Source organism: Lithobates pipiens, unplaced genomic scaffold (assembly GCF_037356315.1).
Source record: "Lithobates pipiens isolate NorthernLeopardFrog02 unplaced genomic scaffold, aLitPip1_a1.2 Scaffold_8, whole genome shotgun sequence".
Taxonomy (NCBI): domain Eukaryota; kingdom Metazoa; phylum Chordata; class Amphibia; order Anura; family Ranidae; genus Lithobates; species Lithobates pipiens.
In genome coordinates this window covers 508,589,921-508,606,032 of record NW_027507903.1, presented here as the reverse complement: position 1 = coordinate 508,606,032, position 16,112 = coordinate 508,589,921, and the positions used below count along the sequence as shown (strand labels likewise).

The window sequence follows — 16,112 nt, the reverse complement described above, 5'->3', positions numbered from 1 at the left end:
ACAATAGGGCAGAGTTGGGCAGCATTAGTAGCAGCACTTCATACTGAGATATTGGGACACAACACAGGACTAAAACCTCCATGGGCGAGGGAATTTAAACCAGGATAGTTGGCAAGTATGAGGAAGCTGCTTTGGGCCCCACAACAATGACAGGGCCCAGGGCAGCTGCCCCTTTTGCCCTGCCTTAAAAACGTTCGTGCGTCACTGTACCCAAACAAAATTGACATCCTTTTTTTCCCCACAAATAGAGCTTTCTTTTGGTGGTATTTGATCACCTTTGCCTTTTTTATTTTTTGTACTATAAACAAAAACAGAGCAACAATTATGAAAAAGAAAAAAAAACACAATATTTTGTATTTTTTGCTATAATAAATATCCACATTTAAAAAAAAAACTAAAGTTTTCCTCAGTTTAGGCTGATGTGTATTTTTCTACATATTTTTGGTAAAAAAAAAATCTTTGTATAGCGTCTACAAAATACAGGATATATTTATACTATTTTTTTTTTTTTTTTTTACGAGTAATGGCGGTGATCAGCGATATTTATCATGACTGTGATATTGCTGCAGACAGATCTGAAACTTTTGACACTTTTTTGGGACCAATGACATTTATACAGCGATCAGAGCTAAAAATAGCTATTGATTACTCTATAAATGTCATTGGCAGGGAAGGGGTTAACACTAGGGGGCAATCAAGGGGTTAACTGTGTTCCCTGGGTGTGTTCTAACTGTGGGGGGGGGGGGGGGTGGGACTGACTAGAGGAGGAGACCGATCGGTGTTAATACTTAGAAGAAACACACAATCTGTATCTACTCCCCTGAGAGAACCAGGATTTGTGTGTTTACACAGATCCCGGTTCGTGCTCTGTCATGAGCGATCGTGGGTGCCCGGTGGTCATCATGCTAGCTGGGAATGCGCATCAGCTCTGGGGACGCGCTGTTTGTGCGCGCGCTCCTGCTGAATAGTCTTCAAGAGCCGACGTACAGCTACGACGGCTCTCGCAGGGGAGCCAACCTGCCACAGTAAAACAGCGGCGGCTGGTCCGGAAGTGGTTAACCAACCCAATTCCTTTAAGCCTAGGCTGTGATGAATCTGTACCCGCCTGGACTGGGCAATAAAGGAGAAGCACAACACAGCTTTCTGCTTTCTCCTCCTATCAGCACATTCCTTTTCAGCACATGAATTTAATCACTCCTTGTGCTGTTTTTTCCTCTCCCAGTCTCAGTTCTGCTACACAGGCAACTGCAAAACGATGTTACTGATTCATATTCAGGCCCTTACTTACACTGCTTGCATTTAAAGAGGAAAGAAATGTAGCTATGTATTGTATTTGTATCTTAATTGCTGCCTGAATTTAGCTTTAACAAATAAACCTTAAGGGCCGGTTCACACTGCAGGCGATGCGAGGCGACACCGACTTGCTTCGCCGCGACCTGCCGCGACCTCAGCGGCAACTTGCAGATGACTTCTGTATAGAAGTCAATGCAAGTCGCCCCGAGGTCGCCCGAAAGTAGTACAGGAACCTTTTTTCTGAGTCGGAGCGACTCGAGTCGCTCCTCTCAGAACGGTTCCATTGTACAGAACGGGGGCGACTTGTGAGATCGCGGCGAGGCAAGTCGTGTCGCCTCGCATCGCCCGCAGTGTGAACCGGCTCTCAGAAGGAGCAAGCGATGGACATTGGCATTAACCATAATAACCTAAGAGCCAAGACTAAACTAACTTTCAACACTCCGACTATATCTGATTGGATATTTGATCTGAATAGATCCACTTCCTATGAAAGGCATGTTTTCTTTATGAGAAATTTATCTAAGAGGTTTGATACTATTTCAAAGCCGTGACTTGACCATAGACATACAGGACTGAGGTAGGAGGTACCTTTGCCAGAATATAGACATATGGAAAAAGAAAAACATTTTTATTTTTTTTATTTATAGGTTAAAAGGATTGTGTATTGACTTGATAGTTGAAGGGGTGAGTAGAGGTGGGTTAAAATTGCCCCCCCCCTTTTTTTGCCTTTGTGTATGTATTTTGTGTTTTGATTTCAATGTTATGTTTGTGTATACTATATGTTGTTGTGGTAAAAAAAAAAGAAAAGAAAATCAGAAAAAAAATAAAATAAAACTTTTAACACTTCCAAGGACATTTGTCTCAATAAAATGTTTCCATTAATTAAATAACTAATTTCTTATCTCTAATATTTGTTAGAAAAAAATATAAGGACAAGGATATACCAAACCTAACATTCAGCATATGACAAATGATTCACAGAGCACAATGGGTTAGCTAAAGAGAAACCAATAGAACTGCCTGCTTTGCGGCTTTTTCTGGACTGAACCTACCAAGAGAGAGATTGTTACAATGAGTCATTTGCTTGTGTGTAAATTTCAGTTTGAGCTGTTGAGTTCTGTAAACAGTTTTTTAGTATTAAAGAATCAAAGGGACAGCCTGAGAAACAAAACCCCCTGCTGTCTCTAAAGGAAAATGCTAAATATTTATATAAACACATATATTCTTTTTTTTTTTAAAACCCTCGCTATAAACAAATTATGTGCAAAAGCACTAGGAATACAATTCCTTTAAACTAAACAAAGAAAATAAAAATATGAGATGCTTGTATTTATACTATAATTAAAAGAATTGACTTACACTATCCCGGGAACCAGAACAGGCTATGTCTTCCTGACACGTGGGAGCAGAAGCAGGCCCAGGTATCCAATCCCATCATGTGTCCGAGGGCTATGTTGTGTAAGGAAGTACCACTGTATTGGCAGCTGTTTGGTCACCACAGTAATTGTTTAGCATGTTGCAGATACACAAGATGATGCTTTAGGCAAATGATTGGGATTCTCTGTAGTGGATTTATGACTCTCTTTCACCTTTTACACCCGCAGAGCATTGCTGAACATTTTTAGAGGGCTAATTTAGTAATTAACCACTTTCCTGACTGTGTAGCCAGCTCTTGTACTTGTGAGGTGAGAGGTCAATTGGTCAAGCCTCTGTGTGGTCCCGGGTCATGTGCTTTTGTAGAATGGTTGCTTCTCATGCACCTATTACCTCATCTAAAGGGTGTAATTATGGATTTAGCATTCAAATAGACTGCTGTGGGCCCGACACAGCATAGGAAGCCAAGAAGGCCAAAAAAAAAAAAAAAAAGATTCATTTTTAAACCCCAAAATTGGCAACACAATGTTTGAGTAGCCATAGTATATGAAAAATGATGATCCAGTTGTCCCTTTTAAGGCTTTTGATGCCTTTGGTCTTTTTCCTCCAAAATTAGCCCTCTTTTAAAAGAAACCTATCACAACCTATGAAATGTCATGATGATATAAGTGAGAAGTACCTTTATTATTAATATAGAAAACTGCTCACAGGACCACTGCAAATTTTTTAAATAATAAAAAACAATATCACCACAGGACCCAGTGCAGCATGTAGGACAATGGTGCTGCCAGTGGCCCTCTGTTCTACATTAAAAGTATCTCAGACCTACATGGGGTAACTGGTTGAGGACCACTTCTGTAATATATGAATCTATTACATTTTGGAGATAAAGTTATGTTTTTTGCTAACTTGATATGTATGTCAGGGCAAGATAAAAAATAAAAAAAAACACATGCAGTACATCTCTGCACTACATGAACACTTGTGTTTTAATCATTCACAGACCCTACAAATACAGACCATGCCCTAAGTCTTGTTGTGGGCTGACAACGCACAGCATTTATGTAGACTGAGTGGTGTCAGCTCTGCCCAGTTGTCTTTTTATAAACTACTCACACTTACCTCCATGCTATCCTTCACAACATAGTAATGTATAATTCTGTAGTCCCAAGAAAACAACCAGGGGAGCTAATTAGACCCTAGTAGAAGATAAATGCTGGATAGCTCAGTATCCATGCTGGGGGTGTTGCTAGAAAATTTGACTAGTCAATTCCCTAGCAGAGCCATCACATGCTTTACATATCATAGCCCTCACCTCTGTGCTGGCCCAGCTTCTCTGCTCCTCCCCTCACCTTCTTACATAACCTTTTATTTAGCAGCCAGGGTAGGATAAAAGGGAAATACATTGGAGTGTCACTTGAGTGATAGCTCTGAGTTTTATAGGGCATCACATCCAAGGCGTCTCAGGGTTTCTACAGGGATTCTTATTTTACAGGCAAATAACATGCATACATTAGGTTAAATGCACATATAATCTTATGAGAAGTTTTTTAGTTGTAATAAAAGATCTGGTGACAGGGCCTCTTTAAGGTTTTATGAGTGGAAGCCAAGCGGAGTCAGCGAAAGCTAACTTTCATCAGACCACAGCCTAATGGCCCCCTACGACCTGGCAGAGATGCTTGTGTATTACTGTTTGTAATGATGGAAATATTAAGCAGAAACAAGCTGCTTAAACCATATACAGGATTCCGAGCCATTCGCCACAGCCAACTCATATAAAACAAATCAAATTTTTTTTTTTTGGTTTTCTTTATTTTCCCTTCATGAGGAAACCTTGCTACCATAATTTCACTAATAATGAGAAATGATTGGACTGCATTTCCTGCCTGTCTAGGATCGTACATAGACATAGGAGAAAAGCGATCACTTAATTACAAGACTGTCGCAGCCAAAACTGGCAATCGGGCATTTAGCTAAACTGAACTTTGCTTGCTCAGGTAATTGTCCAAATGCTGGATTTTGCAGCCCGTTCCACAGGAGCGTAGCATCATATATAGTAGTGGTCTTTTATTTCGCTATTATATATAACAGTTTCCTTCTTCTACTGTCACGGCTGTTAAGGCAGCGGTGGGTGCTGGCCCCCGCTGTGTTCTTAGCAAACAGTGGTGTTATCCAGCCCCATTAATTAACTGCCCAAGATTCCCTGGCCATGTAAACAGAGCAGCCTGTATAGTCAACCAGGATACCCTTTCCTGGCCTGCCAGACTACATGCTTGGTTAAGGCCCCTTTTTCAAGAGGATCTGAGAGGGCAACCCATTGATAGGCGGATATCAGCAGAGATATGTCCGCTGACACCCGCCTGCTATCCGGGCCCCTAAAAACAGACGTATGGTGATACATTCAGCCATCTGTCTAGTGGATCGGATGAATTCTGATGAAAACGGACAAGCTGTCCATTTTTGTCTGATCTCCCCATAGAAATCAGCAGGGCTCAGTGAGCAGAGATGGACCTGTCACCTGCCGGCTTAGCAGAGATCAAAAGCTTGATCTCCCGCTGGGTTGGCGGACTCCACTGAGTAGATCCACCCCATGTAAAAGGGGCCTAAGGGTCTGGAGTGGGGCAGGCGGTGACATCATGATCTCCACCTCATCTAATCTGAGAAGACTTTGCATTCATCCGAAAACAGCAAAGCATTCTCTAAATGGCACATGTGCCAAGCGGTTGACCTCCTGTGTCCAGAATGCAGCAGTGCAGAAGTTCAGCTCAAGACCCGGAAGTAAGTGGAGATCACTGAAGTAGCTTTGTCTACGTCAGTGATTTCCAGCCTCTATGGGCATCGGCTGGTTTATGGCTTATGCATAGTTACATGGTTCAAACTGGACCAATGTAACTATGTAGAAAATATCCAGACCTGGAATTCTTCTATATTTAAAACATTATTTATACTAGAAGAGAGAAGTTCAGTACTCTGAAACAATTGGTTACTTTAACACTATGGTTGGGCCTATATGGTAAGGGAAAAACAGAGAATCAACATCAACATGCTACTGCACTGCTCCTACACTGACTAATCAACAGTAAGGATGAGCTCAGGCGTGTTTGCATACTCCACATGCAGAGACCGCCAGGAAGTCAGCGCAGCGCTGCGCTAATCACAGGCAGTGAGACATTGCCCGATCTCTGACTAACCTGTATCACTTAGCTACAGAACAAAAAAGTATGGTCACTGACTAGACCCTCTTGTCTGGCAGGGAAACTTGATCTCAAAAGTGACCAACATGAAAAAGCCTTTGGTAGGTAAACAGTTTACATATATGCATATCATGTATGTAACTAGCTGTTTGATGACAGTTAAAGAGGAAGTAAACCCAACGATTTAATAGTTCCAAAAAACAGTTACATTCCCGGCATGCCGAAAATGCTAACTGTCACATTGGTTATGCTCTCAACCAAACTGTCACACCATCCAATGGCTGGTGTCATAACTGATCACATGTGCAGCATCATGGCAGTTGACAATTAAACAGAGGCCAAGATGGCAGCTTCCATGGCTGAAAATAATAGGAGGGTTTACTTCCACTTTAAGCTTTAAAGAGCTATTTTCAGTTTTCTACTTTTAGATGATCACTAAGCTTCATCTTTCGTTTGCAAATTTTAGAAAATTGCCCACTTTCTATTTGTAAGATTGCTCTGATGTGTTTTTAATGCTGTCCATAATTAGGTAATTTTTCTGCCCCATGATAGGCTAATTGCAAACTACCAATTTAATCTTAAGGTCAAAAACTTCTTTAAAGCCCCACACCAGGAATGAAAAAAAAATGACCCTTGCAGTGGACCCACCTGTACTGTAAGGGTTAAATGCTCTATAATTCTATGGGTAGTAATATAAGGTGTAATACTTACCTTATCCCTTGCCCCGGCAGGCTTCTTTCGTCTGTGCGACTGGTCCCTCCAAACCTCTTCTATAAGATGCCCAAAACCGGCAGTTGTACAATGATGTAATCAATTATAATGCAGGGCATAGGCGTTGCCAGGGGGTGGCTATCGAGCCCGGAGCCCCGAATGTGGAGCCCATAGCCCCGAGTCTCATCGGGTAGCGGCTGCAGCGGTCCGCATTGGAGGTGGAGGAGAGACGAGCAGGTGGACAAGCAAAGATGACATCATCTCTCTCTGCCCGCCCATCACCACTTTTCCGCCCTCACTGCAAGGCCACTTCAATGGAGGAGCGATGTGCGGTGGAGAGCAGAGAGATGACATCATCTCTCACTGCCCGCCACACATCAGCGCTCTTCCGCCCTCACAGCGCAGGCCTTTTAAATGTCGGAGGTGTGGCAGGGAGCAGAGAGATTACATCATCTCTCACTGCCCGCCCCGCATCTCCGCTCTCCTGTCCTCACTAAATGGAGCAGCGCTGCCAGCCTGCCACCAATGCAGCGACAATGCACATTTGGTGGCACTGACTGGCATGGCAAGTGACAATGCACATTTGGTGGCACTGGCTGGCATGGCAAGTGACAATCTGCAAATGGTGGCAAGCGATGTGGCAAGTGACAATCTGCAAATGGTGGCAAGTGACGTGGCAAGTGACAATCTGCAAATGGTGGCAGTTGACATGGCAAGTGACAATCTGCAAATGGGGGCAGGTGACCTGGCAAGTGACAATCTGCAAATGGTGGCAGGTGATGTGGCAAGTGACAATCCACATCTAGTGGCAGATGATGGTGGCAAGTTAAAAAGCTGCATCTGGTGAAAGGTGGCAAGTGACCATGCTCAGGGCTCCCACTGATTCTGCATTATGGTGAGTTGAACCGCTTCATTATATGTTACAATGTAACAATAGAAACAATGCGCTTTGATCACCCTGACACCATATCAACCATGGTGCCACGATGATTGAAACGCCAACACCAGCCTGCAAAAACTTGCTTACCGGTGTGCCCCCCCCCCCCCCCCCCCCAGGATGGTGACCACTGCTATGGGCTCTAGCCCCAGATGTTTTGCAGACCTAGCAACACCCCTGGTGCAGGGCCAATAGCCCAGGAGGAGAGCAGAGCTCTAGGGCCTGCTGGAGTAATGTAAGTATTACATCTTATTCGGCTAGTAACAGTGAGCATTTAACCCTTGAAGTGTGTGTGGGGGGGGGCAGGGTGACTTTGTTGATTTTCACACTACTAGAACTGTCACATCATGTCTAGATCACTGAATTACCTTTCTTCCGGCTTCATTGTTGTGTAAGTTCATGAGCCGCCGGGCATTCTTCCTTATTTCCCGAGCGTCCACAAACTTCCTTGAGAAATCGATGCCGTATCTGATGTCAGCCGAGCATCCTCCCCACTTCCAGCCCTCTTCCTGGTTGTAGTAGCCCTGCTTTTCCCGGTCACAGCCGCAGTTACTGAAGTTTCCCTGGCTGCAGGCAGAAGTCACTGCATGTGCTACCCCGGCGGCGGTGATTGCGTAGGTAAAAGCAGCTTCCCTGCTACCTGTAGAGAAAGACAGAATAATTATAACGTGCTCTGACCAAGATATCATCCAAATTAAAAAAAGGCGTTATTGTTTAAATGGTCAACCTACACTGATATTTCAGTTTTTGGAGGGTCCTGGAGAGTTAAACCACCTGACAGTCTCTTATATCCCTGGGGGAATCTATTGGTGAGATCTTTGCGCAGAATTCCCAGTCTGCACACCTGCTGTGCCCATTATAAGTGGCCCCCACCATTGAAACAAAAGGAACAACCGGCTCCAGTCATCTACTTCCTAATGATCTCTCCCCTCTCCAGGCGTGGGTGCAGCTCAATATGCAACCATATGCAAAAATGTAATGGTGTGAAACGCGTCAGTGGTTATATCCTTGCTGCATGCATTTATTATAACAATAAAGAAATCGTTTTCATTGGAGTGCTGCCATCCGGACCTTTTTGTTCAATTTTTGCATATGGCCCCCACCATTCCTGTTGGATTTTTATTTCAGATTTTTTATTTTTTTTGTATTGTGGAGAATGTAACAGGAAGAGCTGGAACACAGTAGGTGGGCAGGAGCAGAGCCAAGAAGGAAGATCCAGTTTTGGAGTATTCAACATGTAAAGAAATCCAGGGGCTAATCCCACCTATTAATGAAATATCACTGTCTGGTAGAGGAGGAGGCCTGATCTTTAACTGCTGCACTTTCACTTACAGGTCTTCTCCCACCCACAACCTGTGATTGGACAGGGAAATGAGAAGCAACATACTGATGATATCTCTCTTCCACTCTGCTACCTCCTCCCTTCAAAATGTTCCTTGCACTGCAGAATACCTGATTGGCTTGCTGTGATGCTTCTTTCTGACCCAACATGAGCTCTGCTGTACAGTGACGGCAAAATGTCGATACCAAGTCAAATTAAGGTTTGAATTAAAGTGTAAGTTTACCTTTACACTAGTACTATGTAAAGGATTGAATTGAAGTGTAAGTTTACATTTTCTGAAAAAATGAAAAGGTAAACTAACAACATACACCTTCCTAACCCCCCTCCCCCCATCCCTGCTGTACTAACCTCCATGGATGATAGGCTGTCAGTGCCCACATAGCTGGTTTAGTGGTCTAGTGGTAGTGAAATGCCCATTTGTTTCCCCTGGTTTTCTGCATGCTTTCCAAAATGGATATGCACTGTGCCCGACACTGACCAATAACAATCGCTGTGATCTATCCTGGAAGCACTGCAAAAAGGAGAGGGGGAATGCTACACAAGCTGTGTAGTGGGTGGGGGAAGGGGGTGTTAGTTAACGTTTTTATTTTTCTGAAAAATACATTTATTGATGTATTATGGAATATAGAGCTGCATTAATCTGTCTCTTTTTTCTGCCTGCACTTCAGCTTTAATGATTCTCTAAAATGACATTGAGGTTATGATTTATAGTCAGTGCAAAAAGTGAACTGTTAAAAATGTCATTAACTTAGTTCCACAAGATATTTACCTGTAAAAGCCTACCTTTTGTAGACATCCAGAAAACCTAAAACTGCTGCTGGGTGCCGCCATCTTGGATGTGATGTTATCAGCCCCAGCAGACTAAGAGCTGACACTTAAGTGACACTATCATTTTCCCTTTTCACTTCTACTCCAGCAGCTACATAAAAGGTTATGCAGGGAAATGAGGCTGTAGGAGCTGGGCCAGCACAGAGTGCAGTCAAGCACACCCAGAGAAGGAGACAGCTAATGCCTTGTACCCATGGTCGGAAATTCCGATGGAAAAAGGTCCCATCGGATTATATTGTCGGAAAATCCGATCGTGTGTGGGCTCTATCGGACTTTTTCCATCAGAAATTCAGATGGAAAAAATTTGAGAGCATGATCTCAAATTTTCCGACAAAAAATCAGATCGGACTATTTCTGATCGTTTGTAGAGAATTCCGATCGGACAAAGTGCCACACATGCTCAGATCAAATTTCGAGACCAAAGCTATTGGCTACTAGCCTCAGCGTAGTTCCGTCGTAACCAATGAACCACATCACGTTCCGAGCTATCAGATTTTCCAACAAATTTGTCCAACCATGTGTATGCAACACAAGTTTCGGATTTTGTGGTCGGAATGTAAGACCGTGTGTACAAGGCATAAGACTTACAAATAAGCATTTATAAATACTTGTTTTTATGTGCTTTTACCTGCAAATTTTAAAGTTGGTGACAGGGACTCTTTAAAACATAGCTTTATATCCTGCCTATGGAATGACTATGCCAACAATAGATCTCAGTATTCGAGATTATCCATGTAACATCCAAGGCTTTAAAGAAAACATTTATACATTTATACACAGAGGCTCAGTTTCCTAATCATTTCACAGTGCCAGCCAAAGTCTGACAGCAAGCCTCCTGGTGCCAGGAATCCTGGGTAAAGTCCATGGCTGATGGCATGCATTTTTTCAGTGTTTCTAGTGCATTAATTTCCACGATTCCTCCTCACCACTCTTCATTAGATGTTAAATATAAAAAGATGACTTTGGTATTGCAGAAATGTTAAACACGCCCTGGCAGACTACAAGCATTCTCTCCAAACCCCATTCAGGATTCAGTACCACATGGATTCTGGCTGTAGTAGATTCTAGGAATAAAAGTCAGTAAGGGCTTCTACAAAAACATAAGCAATATGCAAAGTATTGCCATCTTCCTGGATATTTAAAGCACAATTCCACCCAAAAATATTATAACAAAACAATGAGAGCCCATTAAAAGATAAAATTGAAAAAAAATATTTGCTGCAATACTAACCATTAATCTAAAGCAGACATCCACAGTGTTTGTGTTTTGACGTAAGATGTATTAGCCTCCCTTACTGAATGGCTGCCAACATCAGTCAACCCACTTTTTCTGAGCCCAGGCTGTCATGGTCCTGCCACTAGCCTGTGATTGGACACTGAAGGAGAAGCAGCAGGCTGATATTCTCTCCTTTAAAGAAAAAGTTTTACTATGCATTTTTTGTGCCTTCCCTCCCCCCTGTTTTCTGACCACACTTCTTGTGCTTGTCTTGAGAACCAGACGCTTTCCCAAGACAAACGTTGGCACTAGGTATGCAAGGAATACATCAGTTCCCCTGTTTAACCTCTCTGTCTATTTATTGGATATGAGGGGGCAGGTACACAGAAGCCTTGGTTACTAGAAAAGAGGCCTTTTCCTCACACTAACGTTGGTTGCTAGGACACAGAGAGCCACCTGCACCATAGCAACCAAAGATTCTGTGTGGTCTGGCCACCTGGGTCCTAGCAACCAAGGACATTGAGTGGCAGAGGCTACCTGCATCCTAGCAACCAAGGATGCTGAGCCTGCATCCTAACAACAAATACAAAGACAGGAGGGGAGGGGTGGAGCAGGGGAACTCTAGCTGACATGCCCCCTCCCTCAGAGGTGCTCACTGAACGTGGGTAGTGGCGATTAAGTTCTGCCTCTGCGATTAATCTAACTGTTACTATTGTTCACAAATTGAGCTTCTATTAGGGTGCAGAGATACAGGAAAGCAAGGAATAAATATGAATTTTCTTCACAATTCAGTATTGTTTTATTAGGGAACAATACTGGTACAGTGCCTTGCAAAAGTATCACCCCCTTGGCATTTTTCATGTTTTGTTGCCTCACAACCTGGAATTAACTTGGATTATTTGAGGATTTGCATCATTTAATGTACAGAACATGCCCACAACTTTGAAGATTATCCCTGTATTTAGCACCATCCATCTTTCCCTCAACTCTGACCAGTTTCACAGTCCCAACTGCTCAATGGTATTCTTTGGGTGATATGATGTGTTGGGTTTGTGCTAGACATAACATTTACTTTGATGGCGAAAAAGTAAAATTTTAGACGCATCGGACCAGAGCACCTTCCTCCATACATTTTGGGAGTCTCCCACATGCCTTTCCGCAAATTCAAAATGAGCCGTTTTGTTTTTTGCTGAAACTAATGGCTTTCTTCTGGCTACTCTGCCATAAAGCCCAACTCTATGGAGCGTACAGCTTATTGTCGTCCTATGTACAGATACTCCAGTCTCTGCTGTGGAACTCTGCAACTCCTCCAGGGTTACCTTAGGTTTCTGTGCTGCCTCTCTGATTAATACCCTCCTTACCTGGTCCTTGAGTTTTGGTGTGCGGCCATCTCTTGGCAAGTTTGCTATTGTGCCTTGTTCTTTCCATTTGGTTATGATAGATTTGATGGTGCTCCTAGGGATCATCAAAGACTGAATGTTTTTTTATAACCTAACCCTGACTTGTTCTTCTCAACAACATTGTCCCTTACTTGTTTAGAGAGTTCCTTGGTCTTCATGGTAGTGTTTGGTTAGTGGTGCCTCTTGCTTAGGTGTTGCAGCCTCTGGGGCCTTTCAAAACGTTGTGTATATGTAATGGCAGATCATCTGACACTTATATTGCACACAGGTGGACATCATTTCACTAATTATGTGACCTCTGAAGGTAATTGGTTGCACCGGAGCTTTTTATGGGCTTCATAACAAAGGGGATAAATATATACGCACATGCCAATTATCAGTTTTTTATTTCTGTAAATAGTTTTATGTATATATTTTTCTAATTTTACTTCACCAATTTAGACTATTGTGTTCTGATCCATCACATATAATTCAGATTAAAAAAACATTGAACTAAAGGCTGTAATGTAACAAAATAGGTAAAAAGCCAATAGGGGTGAATACATTTGCAAGGCACTGTATCTGGACATGAATGTATGAACCTGCATTATTTACAAATTTTCTAGACAGACCTAAGATTTTAGAAATAAATTTCAATCAATAATTTAATCTCCAGCAACAAATACTGTCAGAAGAGTGGGCTGTTCAGGACAGCGTGGTGACTCTTACGTGATAGCATTATAAGATGCTGTTTTTCCCAAAAAATATGCAGTGGGTAAAGACGAAGCACTGTAAGTTAGAGATTTCAGTTGTTTTATTGGTTAAATAATAGACAGGAACATAGCCAACCCATTTTGGAGGTTTGAGGCAGCTTCTTTTATAATGCTGTGAGACTGGTGGATTTGGACTAAAAACTGGCACCTTGGCTATTCGGGGCCTGGTTTTGGAGGGCCTTCATTGCTCTGGTCCCTGGTTGCATGACACAATTTTGCTGAGATGAGGGTGAAAGTACCGAACTAGTTTGGACACAGCCCTTAGCTCAGCACCTCACTTGAACATGCTTTTGCAGCTGTGGCTGTATTTTTCTGCTGGTATCTGCACTTCTTCAAATGAATACCTGTGGGATTCAACGGAACAGCGAATATAAGCCAGGTGTGGTTGCCCATCGGTACCTACCTCAAGTCCTCTGTTCTGATATTTAGTGGAAGGGCTTCCCAGTAAAATGAAGAGTCAGCATCATCATTGTTGCTGTGCTGGTGTTCCAATATGTTTAGGTATTTGATCAATAAAGTAGAACTATGTCCTCCCATTAAAAATGCGCTACAGTACATCTACATATACGTACATCTACATTTACAGTTTCCCCTGCAAAGTCCTTATGCATTTACTGTATGCTGCTTTGTATTTATAGTGTGACAACAATGCAGCCCTACTCCTGCATTCTGAGCAGAGTTGTTGCTCCCATGTAGGCTGTATCTGCTTGCAGTACCATGGGATGGGAATATGTAACAGGGGGTGTGGCTATCAGCATGGTCACTGCTGATTCAAAAGCCTGTAGCTTGTCAATTAGCACCTGGCCACACCAAGTTCTGTCCACTGCTTTTTGGGTTAGGAGCTTACTGGATTTCCAGCAGATCAACAATGTGCATTTATTCATTTTCCCTGCAGGAGCATTGAAAGTAGTGCACCTGTGATTAGTAGATCACGGGTGCAATGGGGGCTGTTTGAAAGTAGGAGCCTATTGAAACGACATCTGCTGAGGTTGAAAACGGTACTTGTAGTTTATTTATTCCCAGGAATCTGTGAATGAATGATGTATCTGTTTGGGTGGAGCCCTGCACAGCTGTGCTGTTTTTTAAAAGTGGCAGTGGGTGCAGGGAGCAGAACCCCCACCCGCTGTCATAGGGGGATTGGGGTTACAGGTGACAGGAGTTGGAACATGTTTTCCACTCTAAATATGGGTGCAACATGTAACCTGGTCCAAAAGTGAACTTATCCTTTAATACATAGTACAAAGAAATGTACATTTATGTACATTTATGGGCCATTTAGGACGCAAACATTACACATTTTCTATACTTCCCTCTGATTGCAGCATAAAGCTGTGGTTATTGAAATGATAGAAATGAATGTCTAAATAGAATTTAAATGAGAATGAAGTGTAGAGAGTATTAGGTGTGAAGAGATCAGGTGGGGATTCAGCTAATCTCTGGATCACACAAGTTGGCCTCGTTATGCAGAGAAGACTATAACCACCATTAGCATTGGAAAGGTATTTTGTCTTTTCAATCACACGTGACATTTCAACAGCTTGTAAAAGCTACAAAGTCCGTCCATATATCATATGCCAAGCTCTTAGCTCCAAACCATTAAGGCCCAGCAACCACTAAGACCTTTCCTTGCAAGCTCTAGACAGCGTATCAGTGGAGAGGGCCTTCAGGGTGTAGCAGGCCCACAATCATGATGTCATACCACTGAAGGCCATAAGATAATTAAGATAGCAAGCACCAGTGCTTCTGAGAAGAGTTCTTTGAAAGCCACAAATGAGGTGTTGATGGGAGACAACATCCATCACGTCAGGGCTGAATCTGAAGCCCTGAAATATCCAAGTGCCATAAAATCTGTCATGCAGAAACAGCGATTAACTCTTCAGTTTCTAGGGGAAAGCACAGTTTTCTTCAAAGAGAACGTATTAACATTCCATCACTTTCATTACAGACCCAAAAAAACAAGGGATGCGATCTGTGCAAATCATTCTTGTAGCCCCAAACAACCAGTTCTGCATCCAGATTCTCCTTGGCTGCCAATTCCCTGTCACTCACTTAAAAATAAATAGCTTTTCACTATAAGAGAAGAAGTGTTATACTTACAGTATCTCACAAAAGTGAGTACCCCCTCACATTTTTGTAAATATTTTATTATATTTTTTTCATGTGACGTCACTGAAGAAATTACACTTTGCTACAATGTAAAGTAGTGAGTGTACAGCTTGTATAACAGTGTAAATTTGTTGTCCCCTCAAAATAACTCAACAAACAGCCATTAATGTGTTAATCGCTGGCATCAAAAGTGAGTACACCCCTAAGTGAAAATGTCCAAATTCAGCCCAAAGTGTCAATATTTTGTGTGGCCACCATTCTTTCCCAGAACTGCCTTAACCCTCTTGGGCATGGAGTTCTCCAGAGCTTCACAGGTTGCCACTGGATTACTCTTCCACTCCTCCATGAAAACATCACGGAGCTGGTAGATATTAGAGACCTTGTGCTCCTCCATCTTCCATTTAAAGATGCCCCACAGATGCTCAATAGGGTTTAGGCCTGGAGACATGCTTGGCCAGTCCATCATCTTTACCCTCAGCTTCTTTAGCAAGGTAGTGGTCGTCTTGGAGGTGTGTTTGGGGTCGTTACCGTGTTGGAATACTGCCTTGCAGCCCAGTCTCCGAGGGGAGGACATCATGCTCTGCTTCAATATGTTACAGTACATGTTGGCATTCATGATTCCCTCAATAAACTATAGCTCCCCAGTGCTGGCAGCACTCATGCAGCCCCAGACCATGACACTCCCACCATCATGCTTGACTGTAGGCAAGATACACTTGTCTTTGTACTCCTCATCTGGTTGCCGCTACACGCTTGACCCCATCTGAACCAAATAAGTTTATCTTGGTCTCATCAGACCACAGGACATGGTTTCAGTAATACATGTCTTAAGTCTGCTTGTCTTCAGCAAACTTTTTGTGGGCTTTCTTGTACATCAACTTTAGAAGAAGCTTCCTTCTGGGACGACAGTCATGCAGACCAATTTGATGCAGTGTGCGGTGAATAGTATGAGCACTGAC

General features: G+C 42.8%; 1 protein-coding gene across 2 annotated transcripts in view; it reads right to left on the bottom strand.

Moving 5' to 3' along the window:
• WNT7B (Wnt family member 7B) overlaps positions 1 to 16,112 on the bottom strand; it is a 223,013-nt gene that overhangs the window by 13,094 nt on the left and 193,807 nt on the right. For both annotated transcript variants that reach the window (XM_077469349.1, XM_077469348.1), the window contains exon 3: positions 7,878 to 8,149. In XM_077469349.1, the coding sequence (XP_077325475.1) occupies positions 7,878 to 8,149 (272 nt within the window). The remainder of the gene's footprint in view (positions 1 to 7,877; positions 8,150 to 16,112) is intronic.